Source organism: Macrobrachium rosenbergii, chromosome 4 (assembly GCF_040412425.1).
Source record: "Macrobrachium rosenbergii isolate ZJJX-2024 chromosome 4, ASM4041242v1, whole genome shotgun sequence".
Lineage (NCBI taxonomy): Eukaryota > Metazoa > Arthropoda > Malacostraca > Decapoda > Palaemonidae > Macrobrachium > Macrobrachium rosenbergii.
The window spans coordinates 22,004,989-22,022,212 of record NC_089744.1 but is presented as its reverse complement, the minus strand read 5'-3'; the positions used below and the strand labels follow the sequence as shown (position 1 = coordinate 22,022,212).

The 17,224-nt window shown below is 36.1% G+C and overlaps 1 protein-coding gene across 4 annotated transcripts in view; it reads right to left on the bottom strand.

Moving 5' to 3' along the window:
- LOC136831231 (sulfhydryl oxidase 2-like) overlaps positions 1-17,224 on the bottom strand; it is a 99,169-nt gene that overhangs the window by 36,754 nt on the left and 45,191 nt on the right. For all 4 annotated transcript variants that reach the window (XM_067091286.1, XM_067091296.1, XM_067091268.1 and 1 more), the window contains exons 2-6: positions 15,952-16,076; positions 15,522-15,649; positions 14,289-14,412; positions 13,971-14,172; positions 5,504-6,635 (exon numbers count right to left, since the gene is read on the bottom strand). In XM_067091286.1, the coding sequence (XP_066947387.1) occupies positions 5,504-6,635; positions 13,971-14,172; positions 14,289-14,412; positions 15,522-15,649; positions 15,952-15,996 (1,631 nt within the window). In that variant the 5' untranslated portion in view covers positions 15,997-16,076. The remainder of the gene's footprint in view (positions 1-5,503; positions 6,636-13,970; positions 14,173-14,288; positions 14,413-15,521; positions 15,650-15,951; positions 16,077-17,224) is intronic.

The window sequence follows — 17,224 nt, the reverse complement described above, 5'->3', positions numbered from 1 at the left end:
GTTTTAAAAACTGCACCAAGTACTGTACTGTGGATGGGCAAACATCCCAAATGAGATGGATGAGGATATCTTGACTAATACTATTTTTAATTTTATGGCTCTTTCAAGCACTAATCTTCACAGTTTACATGCCAGATATGTTGGCTAACACGCCTCATGTCCTTGCACTTCCTCCACTTCTCTGTAACAAGACCACAGCCTTCCCTGGTCCTTCATTTCCACAGAATTTTGTCCTGGGCACTTTCTTCTCAATAATTCACTTTGGCAACTTTCCTCTTTTCTACTTGTACTTTTCAATTTACAATAATATTTTCTGGTTTCAAAATTTGCCCAATTCTGCAACTCCACATATTTTACTGGAATCTTTCTCAGCAATAACATTGAAAGTCAACAAATCTCACCATAAAACACTGTATACACAGACCTCTCATTACTGTGAGCACTGTGACCAGCAGAAAATAACTATTGCTGCCTTGCTATCTGGGTAGATATTTCTTCATCCAGATCAAATTAGAAGAGACAGCAGAACTATGATATTCAAAAAAATATAAGATTCTTAATCAGTTCAATGTCCGGGTAAAAATCCTTTTTCTGATGTACTTCTCACTGCATAACAACAGTTTTTGCTGTACAAATTGTGAGGCCATAGACTGCACACCTTTAATTTTTCGCTGACAAGTCAGTAACAGAAAATGGCACAACATGCAACATGAGCAGCGTCAACAGAACAGTTAATCTGTTACTACCAGGATACTGTAGTATTAATTTTAATTTAGAACTAAACAACTGGCATAAGTAAGAATCCAATACTATTTGAATATCATTCTGACAAAGAAATTAGTCTCACTTATTAAAGTTAAACCTACCTGAAAGTTTCAATCAACTGGACCCCATGATAAATAAGATCTTGGTAAAATATTCTAAAATTCATTCAACACAAACTTAAGTGCTCAGTCAGCTAGTCCTAACTTTCTCCAAACCACACTGGCTGTCTATCTATCTTTCATCTGTGCATGTACAGAGATGAGGAGGTATGTATTACTGTACATAAATACTGATATGAAAGATTACAGTATCATTACGAAATTTTTCATTTAATGCCTTATCTGAAGAAAAGCTCACATATGTTTTTCACTTCATATGTTATGTGAAGAAAAGCTTTCTTATAGGTGCAGCTGTCATAAATTATGGGAAAGTACAGCCTAAGTCCAATTTACAACAATACACATTACTGGTACTGTTTTATACTGAAACTTTGTGCTTACCATATAGTCTAATACTTTTGAATTTTTTAATACAGTTTATAACTCGACAGAAAGCTATGAATTCTACACGATACTGCACTTATAAGGGAAAAAATTTCAGTAATTATCTACAAGGAACACTGTACACAAAAAAAAAAACCTATTTCAGAACAGTATTGTCAACAACAGATATTCTTGTGAGGTATAGAGCCTAGGAATGCCTTTCTAAGTTTGAAAAAAATAGATGTAATCATTATACCAAAGGGGACATCCTGTAATAAAGTTTAAACCATGAGGTCACAATAGCCTAAATCATCAATACTCACTGTCCTTGCCCTGAAATTATTTACCTAACAAGGCTGAGGCTGCTTTACGAATTATGCTCATGTGGCTTTGAGTAAATAGCCACACAAGATTTGTGCAGTCCCCAAATTAACCTACACAAAGTTGACAGAATTATTTAAACTTGGATCAACACATTCTAAGCTAACTATATCGTAAAAGAACAGTTGATGTTGATGAATTGTATATACTGTAGGTAGCTTAGGCTAGAATATGATTTTTCTAAGTTGTTTTGAACTGCAAGTTTGTTAATACAATACCATTAATCATAAAAAGCCTTAACAAAGCACATCTATGTGCACCAATATGAAATGTTGCTACTCCATCAGGTACTTCACACACTATTCACTGTGTGTGTCTTGCTCATGTCAAAAAATATTGCCACTCAGCCCAGGGGCACCAGGTGTTTTCTACTGTGCCATTCATACTGTTTTTCTGTTGTGCAATTCATGGCTGAACCTATCATGTATTTTCATCTCACCTCATTTTCATAATGAGATGCCTGGTACTTCTTGAGTTATTTACATTTTGTTCTCCCTCAGCTAGCAACTATTTAGCACTGTTTACATTACTGTAAGTAGCCTGACCCTCTGTTTCCTGAGTTTTTGCAGTTTTTCTCCCTTTTGCCAAATAATTTTGAATAAGCTGAGGGAATTTCAGTAAACTCACTAATTTTCAGCAATGTACCTAGTACTTGTTCTCATTCACCTGGTTCTTCTGGCACACCCAAGATGACAATATTTGATCCTACTCAGGACTCAGAGGTTGAAGATTCTGAAAAGGATGTCCTATTGTGGAATTCCTTTACTGGGTTTAAAATATCTTTAACATCCAGAATCCAGTTAGACATGTGTGAGGCTGCTGTAGCTACCCTATGTAATGAAGGTGATTCTGGCTCTAAGACTTTAAAGCTTCCTCTAGTTATGTTCATGTATTATATTCATACAGACATCATGCTGCTTATGGCTGTCTGTGATTCCACACGAGGGTATGATAGGCTGATGAGCTTGGGCAACTGTCTCTCTTCCTGGTCAACGCTGCAAGAGGCTCTACAGGGCTACTCTTTACAGGCTCATCTCCCTTTGCTAGCTATGGAAGCTACAATCATACTCTACCAACCAGCCTCATAGCTCAAGATCACCTTTCATCCTGGAGCCATGAGGAGACTTTTGTCCCCTATGACCTCTCCCCTCTAGGTCGGAGGGTGCCTTTAGAGAAGTTGGAGGAACTGGGAGTCTATCAGTGTTGAGCCCTGTTGTTGGAGGCTCTCTGCTCTCGATTCTGCTTGCCATGCCTTGACACAGGTCTACCACTGAAGTCTCACGACTCCCATCTATTCAACCCTGTGAAGAGGCAAGTACTCTATGACAAATTTCAGGGGATTTGGTCCAAGGAGGAGAACTGACTGCACAAATACTTTCTAGAACTTCTCATAGTCTTCTATTGACTCCAAACACTGGATTGCTGTGTTGGGGCCATGGCCAGCAAACTACAGAAGGAAAAAAATCAGAATTGTTCTGTCTGTTGGCTGTGAAGGACTCCACTTATGCAGAAATGCATGATGCTACCATTATGCATAAGTTTGTTCCAGTGGTTTGCAACGTTATAGCAGATGCTCTCAGCATGGCAAGTCAAGTTCTCACTTCAAAGTGGTCTCTTCACACATATGTCAGCAAGGCTCTACTCATTAGAGCACTGAATGCCAGACTTCCATTACACTGTTCTCTTCATTCTTAAGAGCATCCTCTGTTGAGACTGCTGAGACATGTTCTGGTGAAGTTGGATGACCCTCATCACTCCCTGTTGGCTACAACAGGAAATATTGCTAGACCTTTAGAAACTTGTCATGTACTATTCCAGATCTCTCCCAACTTGAAAGGTATCTACTGAATCAGTCTTACTCCCACCTGTTTCACCCTCACTGGCATCACTACACTTTCCTGTGTGGTGGTTATCAAGCCAAAGTTACAAGAGACAGGCTTTCCAGCTGTTGCTATGTACGTTATTACCAATTCCTACAGATCCTCTAACACAGTCCTATTCCTGGCAAAGTGGGATAGATTAGTGGTTTGGCGTGACAAATGTTCTTGTCCCCTTGAAGCCTCAGTTCCAGTCCGAGCAGAAGCCTTTGTTTACCTGAAGAAGGACAAGATACTCTCTTCTGGCTATTAAATGTTATTACTTTGCCTTGCCTTTGGTCTTTCTTTCTCCATCACTTTGCCAGATCCATATTTTGAATTGCTGATATAAGCTATCAGAAATGGCTGGTGTCCTGCATCTCTCTCAACCTTTGCTAAGTTTTACCTTTGTGATGTCACTCAAAGATATTTTCTGTGGGGAGGGACTCAGATCATTCATCCTCATCCTCTTCATGACTCATCTTCATTTTTCTAATTCACTGGAGGTGTATGTATTCTGGAGTGCCAGACATTACACCTCTTGTGCTTGGCGAGTGTACTCTCTTTGGTTCATCACCCACTGCAAATCCATTACTTATGGAAGCGCCCATTGTTCAGGAAATCTGGCCAACTCCACCACCTTTTTTCTGGGACTGGACATCTTGCAGTTACATTTTCCTTATCCTGTGCTCATCAACTCTGTCTTCCCTTCTAAATTGTGATTCACACAATTTATGATTAATGGGTCTGTAATAAAGAACTATTTTTACAACTAAAAATTTTGTAATACATATCAATTATGTAATCATAATTTTAGTGTCCTTCTCTTTCCCTCTTTTTTCTGATGGAGGATAACACCAAAGACTGAATGGCACTGCATCATGAACCTGGTGGAGTAGGCTAGGCATGAGCAGTTGGATCCTTCTTTACAACATCTCAAATTGGTGAACCTAAATGCATTCTGCTATTTACGATCAATCATTTGTATAAAAACTTTTGTTATTAAAACAGTGATTTTATTATACTATGTATCGCAACCCAGTGTTCATCATTTATCATATCCTTTTGGGTACTGTATTGTATAAAGTTAAAATAAAAAAGTATGAGTAGTTATTTAGCAGAAGGCTGGCAAGGCTTACTCTACACCAGTTAGCCTGGTTTACTAAACTGTATGATTTGCTATTTATGAAATTTCACACTGGGTTTGAGCAAACTTTTAAATGCTTACCCTAATTCTAGTTAAATATCATGGAGAAATGATAATGAGTGAGAATAAAATTGATCAAAGATAAAGATTTGTAAGAATGAAACAAACAAAAATTATACAGTATTTCTCCCGCTAAGCAAACTGTTCTTCTCGGCCATCCAATACTTCTAAGCGTCAGCAACCTCTCAAGCCCTGAGGCATCTGGATAATACAGACTAAACTGGACAAATTTATGTCCCTCTCCCTATTAAAAAATCCTAGTAAAAAGCATTAATACAATACAGTATGTACAATAATGTAGCCCAAATAAATAACAAAATACTCCTCACATGTTCAAGTATTGCACATACTAGTAGCAAAAACAGCAGAAATGAGAAAAATATCCATCAAGTCAGCTCTCTGTCATAAGTAACATGGCCTAACAGTCATGAGGTGTGTTATCAATTTTCTGCAACAACTTGTGCAAGTGTTGTAAAAAAATATTTAAAAACAAAACTTTTAGAAGTCTAACTATAAGTATCTAAAATTATCAGTATTGACCCTCCACAAGTTTTACCTCCTATTTACAGATAAAAAAATAGCCATTCATATTCAATAACACATAATCTCGAAGATAAATTAACAAAGCAAAGAGAGCATGAACTCTAAAAACATTAAAACTCCAACCAGACATGTGAGCTTGAAAAAGTAATATCTAAAACACGATGCATCAGCAGGCAAAAGATGCACCAACAGGCAGACAAGACTGTGACCCATGGAAGCATCACATTCTAAAAAAATTCACATTCAGAAAAAATATCAGTGTAACTTACGGTTCTTTGTACATCTGTATAAATTTTCTCCTTCTCATCCTGCGACGTATGACAACCACACAGTAGACACTTAAGATGATGACTGTAGACAAACCATACAGGAATACGCACAAGCTTATATCTGTTGTGTTGAAGCCCCAAGATGCATTAAGTGGCTGAAGGGTTTCCTTGTATTGTTCCGACTTCATTATCAATCTTTCGTAACGGTGTTTCTCTAGTGCTCCTTTGACTTTTGCTTGCCGATTCATCATAGGACCCAAAATTGCTTGCGTACCCTTCAAAGACAAGGCTCCTTTGCTATAAATAGCCTTCAGGTAGGTTAAAATTTCCTTCTCATTCATGGAGTCACCATTCCAGCAAGACGGACAAAATGAACGTGTTGGAAACTGTTGCTTTGGATGTTCTGGATCCTCACTTGGATCACCTTTTAGCCGCTTGTTAACCTTGTTGTGGCCACGCCATAACCAAAGTATTCCATCATCTGGAACCTTTACTGAAGACTCTGCATCAGCTTTATACATCTCCTGAAAATGTTGTGAGCAATACTTACAACCAAAAAAGTCTCGAACATACCCATGTATGGCTCGGAGAGGTTTCTTAGCATTAAACTTTTCATTACGTCCATCTTGTAGAACTGCATTAACTGTAATTGTGTGGAAAGTTGTCCACAGTCCACAAGGATAGCCTCTATACTTTGGTGAGCTTCCCCGACATCCTATCCAAGGCTGTTGGTCTGGTAAAATTGAATCTGTGTCCTGCAGAGCTTTTATCTTTTCTGCAAGCGTCTCTCCATGAATGCTCCCAGTCTGACTCAATGTATATTCATGTAACCGTGTCAAAAAGTTATGAACAGCCGGTCTCATTGGAAGATATTTTACCAGGACATCAAGGAATTCCTGAAGAGATTTCAGTGACTGACCTGAGATCACTCTGTGCTGCACAACTTCATGAGCTAGAGCATATCGCACAGCATTCTCTATGTCAACCATGTACACTTGGTCCTTTTTTTCTCCAGTATAAGCAGTATCTGGTAAATCATCCTCATAATTCAATTTATCGCTGTTTATTTCTTCAGGATGTCCATCCCCACCACCTTCCACTTCTTCTCGTTTTGTACTCTCGTCTTTTATTCCTTTAAATGAAAAAAGAATGCAATATGTTTAAGGACAATGATGGGTAAAATTATAACATTTCAGTTTATATTTTACAAATGAAAATATTTCCTGTTTAATGTAGGGAAAGCAAACACAAAATACTAGCTTCTTTCATACTATTGCTCATAACAATTTATAAAGTAATTTTCATGTTTTTCAACAAAAGAATTAGCATTTTACATGTTGCTTACTATGCCTTACAATAAGAACTGTTCACTACCAGTGGGGCAGCAAGTCATTTCAGAGGGAGGGAGGGAGAGCTAACCACTTGTTAAGGAGTAGTCACAGCTTCACTCATTCTAACTAATGAATTAAACCAACAGTTTAGGAGGTTAAAATATCAGGTTGGTTTGCTAATGAAAATAAAAACTTAAAACTGTTTATGCTTCATGGATACATTAAATGTGCTCAGCAAATGCCTATCTTTGCTAGTTCTGGCAATCTTCCAAAATATATATACTTAATCATTACCAATACAATTTATTTACCAAGAGCAACCAGATTCTCTGAACAGCACCAATATGCAGTCAATGTGCCTCACTGTCAAACTTCTCAGTTCCAGAGGTCCTGTATTCCCCACACCATTGGACTGTGGAACAGCCTCCCAGAGGATGTCATGCAATTGGAGCTTCAGAAGTTCAATGCATTACTACCCAAATACTATTCTTCTTGCATTTTGATACATTTTATCTATTAACCCTTAAATGCAGACTGGACGTATCGTAAGTCGACTAAAATTGTCTGTTGGGTGACAGGTGGACGTACCGTACGTCGACTACAAAAAATTTCAACCTTCGGTCAACTTTGACTCGACCGAAATGGTCGAAAAACACAATTGTAAGCTAAAACTCTTACATTCTAGTAATATTCAATCATTTACCTTCATTTTGCAGCAAATTGGAAGTCTCTAGCACAATATTTTGATTTATGGTGAATTTTTGAAAAAACCTTTTCCTTACGTCCGTGCGGTAACTCGGCCGAAAATTTCAGAAATTCTTTCGTCATTTTGTCGTAATTTTTGCACCGTTTTATATTTAGCCGTTACATAAAGTTTTTTATATTAAAATGTGCACAATTTCATGTAAAATACAACAAAAAACAACCCATGGTTGTAGCTTTTATCAGTTTGGAAATATTTTCATATAAATCATGATAAATAAGTGCCAACATTTCAACCTTCGGTCAACTTTGACTCGACCGACATGGTCGAAAAATGCAATTGTAAGCTAAAACTCTTACATTCTAGTAATATTCAATCATTTCCCTTCATTTTGCAACAAATTGGAAGTCTCTAGCACAATATTTCGATTTATGGTGAATTTTTGAAAAAAACTTTTTCCTTGCGTCCGCGCGTGGTAACTCAGCCGAACATCTCAGAAATTCTTTCGTCATTTTGTTGTGACGTTTGCACCGTTTTATATTAGTCGTTACATAAAGTTTTATATATGAAAATGTGTGCAATTTCATGTAGAATACAACAAAAAATAACTCATGGTTGTAGCTTTTATCAGTTTGGAAATATTTTCATATAGATCACGATAAGTGTCAAAATTTCAACCTTCGGTCAAATTTGACTTGACCGAAATGGTCGAAAAACGCAATTGTAAGCTAAAAATCTTACATTCTAGTAATATTCAATCATTTCCCTTCATTTTGCAACAAATTGGAAGTCTCTAGCACAATATTTCGATTTAGGGTGAATTTTTGAAAAAACTTTTCCTTACGTCCGCGCGCGGTAACTCGGGCGAACATCTCAGAAATTCTTTCGTCACTTTGTCGTAATGTTTGCACCATTTTATATTAGTCGTTAAATAAAGTTTTATATATGAAAATGTGCGCAATTTCATGTAGAATACAACAAAAATAACTCATGGTTGTAGCTTTTATCAGTTTTGAAATATTTTCATATAAATCACGATAAATAGAAAAAATTTGACCTTCGGTCAACTTTAACTCGACCGAAATGGTAAAAAACTGCAATTGTAAGCTAAAAAACTTACAGTCTAGTAATATTCAATCAATTACCTTCATTTTGCAACAAACGGGAAGTCTCTAGCACAATATTTCGATTTATGGTGAATTTTTGAAAAAACTTTTTTTATGTCCGCGCGTTACGAATTCATGCATCATTTTGTGATAATATTTTCTCTGTGTTGCTTTGATCGTTTTACAATTTGTTATATACCAAAATCATCGTAATTTAGTGTACAATACAAAGAAAAAAAATAACTCATTAGCTTTTAACCGTTTTGCACACAGCAAGATTTGTATACAATTATATATGAAATTTTTTTTTATGCTGTCATATATTTCAATATTTATATATGATAATGATATTTTTTTGATTTCTGATGGTTGCATACTAAACTTCAGGCAATGACAAAAAAAGGAGCCTAAAATGAACTCTTAATCTTAAAAACTAAGCGTGCTGCAAATTTTTGAAAAAAACTTTTTTTCCGCTTCGGTGCTAACTCCCGAACGCCGCCGGCATATGGCAGACACTTTTGTAAATAGAGGCTCAGCGTTTAAGGGTTAATCTGTTTATTATTTTATTTTTTATTTTTTTATAAGTGGTATCTCTTCTTTCTGTATTTCCCTTTACTTCCTCTTACTTCTTCCTAATGAACACAGTATTCTTTGGAAGCTTGAATTTCAAGTCAATGGCCCCTGCGGGCTTGTTCCATATGAATAGTTTCATCTACTGAACAATAATATTAGTGGTATATGATTAGTGTGTGAAGCTGCTAAAAATAGAACCCTTCCCTCACTTCGTCATTGCCTAGGCAAAATGCAAAAGCAAAGCAATTTCTGTTACCTAAAAAACAATTCTGCTAAGAACAATTTTGTGCCCCCATCAAAAATATACACATTTATTTCATGTGGTATGCAAGTCCAAACTACTGCACTAGGCTTTGGCTAAACTGTACACACTAGCTTTGTAGCTGTGCACTGACAACTTAAATGTCAACATATCTGCATTTCTCAAGCCAAGGAGTCAAGAACTGGACAAATACTGTAAAGGTGTTGTACATTTTTTGATATCTCTTAAATTGAATTTTGAGTGTAAAATACTGTTAGACTAGGTTAGAGACTATGTAGAATTACTATCAGCAGTAAGATATCTAGAAAGTAGACTGATATCCAAAGCATATTTTTAACTATTTTTGACATTTCGGTACAAATCTGGCACCATTTTCAAAAAATCAGCTGAAGTGAGGAAAAGACATGAGAGAGGACTTTAAAATATTGACAAAGTCCAGGAATGAACAAGAACTCAGAATTTTAGAATCTATATTGATTAGATTAAATAAGCCAGCTTTAAACCTTGATGTAAATCAGTTTTATACCATGTCCTAGTTTTAAAACATTTTTTTTAGGTTTTTCTTTCAATTTTTAGACCTTTATTGTATTTTGTAATTGTAATATTTCAGCTGATTTTTCGAAAATGGTATCAGATTTATACCGAAATGTCTTGTATTTTCTCTAACATACAAACCATCGGTCTTTACATAGAAATTACCTTCAGCGCAAGCTGGAGCAGGCTATTCTACACAACAAGGTTGTTCGGTAGTTGAACTACCAGTGGTAGAGGTGAGGGGTACCCTCACCACCTCCCGTCGCTGAGTTGCGTATCCACTTGCCTTATAGGCCAGGTAAGCAGAAAGAGGGGTGGCTAGCTAGAGGTGGGCAGTTTATGTAAAGACCTCAGGTTTGTATTGTTAGGAAAAATACAAATTACTTTAAAAATTTGTCATTTGTTCCTACACGAATACAAGCCATCGTTCTTTACATAGGAAGACTTACTGTTTGGTGGGAGGATCTGAGTAGGCTTCCTAACCGACTGGAGGTTTGCCTCACCTATGACTTTTTCCTGATTGTGCAATGTTGAACAGAGGAAGCAGTCCTATGCCTCTGATCAGGGGAACAAAAGTGTGCTCGGCTGTCAGACTTCTGGGCCTTTCAAAGTAATGGGTGTGAAAGCAACATTACTCTGAAAAAGGCTTGGAAGAATATTGTGTCAGAGGCAACGAAGCTAAGATAAGTAACGGGTTAGTTTACTGCCCAGCCCTCTCTCCCGTTTCTAGAGAGAGGGCAGGATTTGCTTCTATTAGATCATAACCATGAAAAAACAGAGGCTGATCACTCGCCTGCATCTGTGTCTAAAAATCTAAGCTGCCGCACAGGTGGAAAGTATAGCTATATAATTACTTGGTAAGTTAATTATATGAAAACATAAAAGTTCCTGGTCCCACACTGCTCTTTTGCCTGTTAAACAAAATGGGTTTGCATGAAAAATTAAGGCTGACCCTCAAGCACCCTACAGCAGCTACTGCAATTCCTTAGATTACACAAGCAATTAGCCAATTTTCTATGTAAACTTTTTTCTTACTGATTTTTTGCTATCACGTGTTTATAAAGATCATCTTCAGCTATCTGATTGTACTGTATTTACCTATATTTAATAAATTTCATTCCAGAACTATTTGTAGCTCCTTTAGAGAGAGAGAGAGAGAGAGAGAGAGAGAGAGAGAGAGAGAGAGAGAGAGAGAGAGAGAGAGAGAGAGAGAGAGAGAGAGAGAGAGAGAGAGAGAGCATCTGCTTTATATGTATAAACATTTTCATGTCTTGCTAAAGTTACTAAGATAATGGAATAAGCTTGACTTTGATTTTTTTATCCTTTAATGCTAAATAAAAACCAAGCAGTCCTAACTTAACAGTTGGTAGATATGAGTAGTTTTAACCAACCACTATTAAAAAGCCTAAAATATATGATTTTGTTTATATTCAACATAATAAATCAGCCCTTCCCTTATCCCTAGCAAGCATATTCCTGTCTCAACCTACTGAAATCTAAATAACAAAAGGGTATATAGAAATATGACGTTGATTACAGTATTCACTGTGTGCCGTCATGCACACAAATAAGGAAGCAACTCATCAGTGGAAAAACAGGAAGTCATTCATGGCCAGACCAGCCTCCCTCAGATGCAATGTATTCATCCAATGGTGTATTTGCATAAAGTTATATCATATTAAAAGGTAAATGATATTAAACTTTATTTATTATCTACTTGCTATATCCTGTACAACATATTCATGACTTAAAAGTTAATACTAATACTAATGATCAAAACCTGACTTTAAACATTCCTCCACATTACTGTGCAGTTTTATTTATATTTTCATTTGCGTGTCTGAATTTACAATATTGAAACCTAAGCTACATCAAAATGCAATTTACCTAGCACTTTTCTCAAGTCATGCTTTCCCCTGTGTGACACAGTCTATCTGGAAATGCATCCTGCTCCTTTAGTATAAGTTCCTAATCTCTCTAAGTAAACAGACATTAAATCCACCACCTACCAGTAATCCCTATTGCCTTTTCTACCTCCACATTCTTGCCCCACATTCCCTCTTCCATCCCTCGTATAATTTTCACTTCTAAAAATGCTTCTTTCTCCCTTTTGGTGGATTGATTTTAAGAGATATCCACAGTATTATCACATTCAGTATCTTGAACACTAAGATCTATATCAAATCTTGTCTTTTTTTCAAGTAGTGACATTTCATCTCTCTTCTAAGGTCTACAAGCTTATTGCAGTCAGCATTCTGACAACATTCTAACTCGTGAACATGTGCCTAGCAATTATCACCTTTTCAACTAGAGGAAACAACGCAGCTTATCCCATATCATTGTATAAAGTGCTCATAGTAGCAAACTTCCCCAGTAAGCAAAAACAGGTCTAGTATCCCTTAGTTTGGTTACTTACTTTACGAAGCCTTATAATTGTGGGATGACTGTCTGGCACTGTTTAGGCAACCAGTCTTAACAATTTGGTTTAGATTCATTGATCAGAGCTAACAGCCATTGCAGTCTAGAGGATTAATGTTTTATTATGCACTGGGGAACCCCTGCAGGTGGCACCGGTCTTTTCCAGAGGCCCTGTAAGTTCTCGTAGATGTGCATCTTTCATGTTTATGTTTATTCAGCAATTTATTAGGAACTGCTTCTCAAATTCTTTCAGCTTCCTTGATGGGATCTCGCTTCGTTCTGAGGTAAGATTTTCTTCACTGAGTCTCTGGTGCAAGTATCTTCTCAGTCTTCCCCTAAAGGCAGCTTTCTCATGGCTAACTTTAACTAAAGTACCATACATCTTGCTTTTGCTCGGATTTTGGTACAACATCTCACAATTTAAGTAAACAAGTTTCTTTCTGCATTTCTTGTCTGGTCAAGAAGACCTCTGATCAGTCTAGATGATTACAGCCTGTTTCTTCACTTTCCACACAGTTTAGAGAGACTTCTTATTTGAGCCTTTCCATAGTTCACTATACAGTAGATCAGGCAGATCATCAAGTGCACTTATTAGTTTATCATGCATAAGTTCTGAGTTTTCTAACAACCCGTGCCCTTTACAGGAATCTCAGCACTGATTTGATTTTTGGCCAAGATTCTTTTGCTTTCCAGAGAGATGTGATGTGGAGATACGTTTTTCTCGAATCCTTTGGCCTGGTAGTTACAGCAGGACATATTTCTGTTTCAGAAGATATTCTTCTTTGTCAGTTTAATTAAGTTCCAAGTGCACATACTGTTTCATCACGTTCAGCCATGCATTACCTTCCCTAACAAAGGTTCCCTTTAAATTTTAGGTTCCTTACTCTCTTTTCCAAAGGATTTGACGAAACATATCTCTGCATCACATCTCTCGTGAAAGCAAAAGAAGTCTGGCACTTGGCAGGGCTGTGCAAAATCAAATCGAGATGCCTTTGCAAAGCATAGGTTGTGAGAAAACTCAGATCGCTAATTTGGTGCAAGGGAAGAAGATTATCTGTTAATTTCCATGGTGATATTTGGAAGAGATGAAACTAGACATCTCTCAGGAAGGCATCTAGACTGATCAGAGATGGTCCTTGTTACCATAAAAGAAAAAGCAGAACAAAGCTCGATTACCAAAAGCATGAAATGAAACAAATATTTCTTAAATAAGAATAATTTTTTTCGACATCAATCAGTTACTAAAACCAAAAGTGCCCACCTCCTGACTTATTGGTTCAGACTATACAAGCAGTGATTCAGTTAACCACTGGGAACCTGAGGGACCTTATGCATGTGTGTGTGCTTACCTACCAGAGCCAGCTGATCTTTTTTTTCTCCTACGGTTCAATGAAATTTCTGGGATTTTGCATAATGTACGAAAACGAATATCTTTAAGTAAAGCATTCACATAAAGCATTCACATAATGGAAAAAATAAGAACTCTCTAGAATAAACCACGTACTGTGATCTATGACTTGAAACAACTTGCTCTTCTTACCTGAAAAGACAGTTTTGTATGGAAGCATGCTTCGATGAAGATTGAATTTTTTCATGAGCATCTCTGTTAATTCCTTACGAGTCGTTAGCTTACTCTGCTCAACTTCTTCCTTACCACTGTGATCTACATAAATAACAATGGGATATGTGGTGCCATATTTTTTAGCATCATCCTCTGATGCTTCCTTATACTTCAAGGCAACCTGAAAAGAATATTGGAAAGTTGCTTACTACCCAAAAGTAATGACACACTAGGTTGATATGTACAGTAAATAAAATTCACATTCATACTAAAAATTATAAAACAAATCCTACTCACACTTGGATATCCTCCTAAGTCCATAATTACGGATCTTCCTACAAATGACTCCTTGGAATCTATAATCACCAGAACATGTTCAGCACTCGGAGGAACCTCTTCCCATACTTTTGCTAATGATCCCCTGTTGCAAAAAATAAAAGTATCAGGATGTAGTACTTATTCAAATCCTTACAGACATTTACAGTAATGCAAGTATAGATACAGTATATACAAATAAATGAAAATTCCTTATCAAAGAGCTCCAGAACAAGACAAGCATACATCATACATGCTTGACTTGATGCAATGCCTTCCTCTGCACATTAAGCAAACAGTACAGTATAAGAATTTGTTTCAATAATCACCATAACTTTTGCATGGTTGTCATAAAACCCCAGGGGATCTTCTAACTGGGGACAGGACATCACAAAAACTGCCTGATAAAAATTGCTGCAGTAATACCTCTATAAAATATAATTGTTCACAGAGTAAGCCTGTTTTATTTTACCTACTACTGTACTGGCATTTAAATGAATATTCTTCATCCCAAGTGTAAGAACTATGTGTTCTTGCTTCTATTATTTGTGGTTATGACATGGTCATAAAAATTTAAGAGCCTCACTGGTTATAAACTGGTATCAACGAAAAAGTAAACCACTTATTTTCATTAAACTTTCCACAACAAAATTTGTAGAAATGTGCCTGCAATTATTTTCTTGGCATTGTGACATGACCCATTTGGGATGGGTGATTTAAGGTTACTAGTCCAACATGCTAAAAAGGGAAATACACTTATTTTATATTTACAGTTTTCATAATTTTTCTATTTGATAAATTTAAAACTGAGAATGACAGGATAACCTTGTATAGTACTTTGCTTAAAATGTCAGTCTCTGCACACAATATGAATTTGTAGCGAGAAATTCCCATGGGTCTCGCTCCAAGATCAATTACAACGAGGGTTAGTCTCCCAAAAAACTCAATAAATCAAGATGTGTATTATATTTATTGTGAAAATGTTAGGTCTGCAATATGTCTTCAAGTCCTGAAGTTTTTCACATGAATGGCTAGATAAAATATAGGGAGGGAGAGTAGGTATACTTGTACCTACATCAGTTGTTCCCCTGATGCTGGTTTCTTAGTTACAAAATTAGAGCCTTTTTGTTTCACCGCAAACAATATTTAATGCTATTTCACTAGTGCCTGTAACATTTAACCTATTTTAAAAGTTGAACACTCACACAAACTTACTGGTAAGGTAGTAAATTCATCCATGAAGATGATCCATTGTTTGCTTTCTGTTGCTCAACCAGGAAAGTGATTACAGACTTGTTGAGATCTTCTACATTCCGGGAATAAGTGTCTTTTCCCACATCTCCCTGTCTCAATGAATTTGAATCATAATGCATAAGTCCAACTAAAAAGGATTTCAGATACAACACCTACTACAATATACAATACAGTTATAGATAAGACTTTCACACACATTATTTTACCTAAGAACTTAATTTTAAGGATTGATAATAAATTCAAATTCCTGTGTTCAATCTTTTAAAAGTTACATACTGAACGCTGTAAGTGACACTTGCATTGTACACACTAGCATACATAAGGTGAGACCATTAAAAAAGGTATGGCAACCATACAGAACACTATCTAAATGCACATTTATATATCTTACCTTTTTGGTTCTGGCAGCAAAAAGTCTCATAGTAGGATATCCCATGACTTCATACTCCCGACAGATACCATTATTCTCATCAACAGAGCAGTCAATGACCCCAACTTTAATCGTATGCTGCCAGTCTGGAAATAGTTAATCAAGTAAAGTGAAGTGATTCATCTGTGAACAGAAAATTACATTATATGACATTATTTGAACACTTGGGGTTCTGGCTGCACAAACTCATTTGCAATACACACTTTTATTATTGAGCTGGTAGATGAAATGGACCTTTCCAGCTACCAAAGCCACTACAGTACTTTGTTATGGTCAATGGTGGCCCCGCCTGAAAGATATTGAGGGTAAAACCACCATTTCACTTTCAAAAATTCTTTATTACTCTTCCATTAGACAGTTACCTAGTGAAAATAGGCAATAAGATCAAGAAAGAGGGAGATAAGAGGTAACCTAATTTTCCAATTATATATCATTACAGTTAATCATGAGAAAATGCAATTATATTTATAGAAGAAACCAATTCACTCCCAAATCAGATTACTGTACATCACAAATGAAATCTAGGACAGCACTATTATTATAAATTCATTAAGGTGATATGAGCAAAGAGGTCATGATTGAACCGAAAGTGGAACTCATCACTTAAACTGTGTAGAATCAAAAAACGAATGTGACTACAGCAGATTCAGTCTACCATTTTGTTGTCCACATACAAGGAGTCCCATATTATCATTACCATGACACTGTATAATTACCATTATTGTGCTCACCAATTATGTGACAGAAGCAAACGAAAACTGGTAAAGAAAATTTATGTAGGTAAATATAAACAAATATATATATATATATATGTATATATATATATATATATATATATATATATATATATATATATATATATATATATATATATATATATATATATATATATATATATATATATATATATATATATATATATATATATATATATATATATATATCTCATAGTATTTTGGAGGATGTTATCCATGGGTACTAACTAATGCTATACATGTGGAATGAAGTCACTTATACTAATTCAGAGTCTTTTTTCTTCCAGGACTACATTTGCAACCATCCAAGACCAAGGTGATGATGCTGACTGCCATAACCATCAGTAATGCTTATTCCTGTGGCACTGCAGAAAGTGCCAACCTTACGACGGGGTTAGATTTCAGAACACTAAATGTAAACCCAAGTTTAAAAGACGAACTGCATACAATGCAAGTCTTGACCCTTATTAGTAAATTAA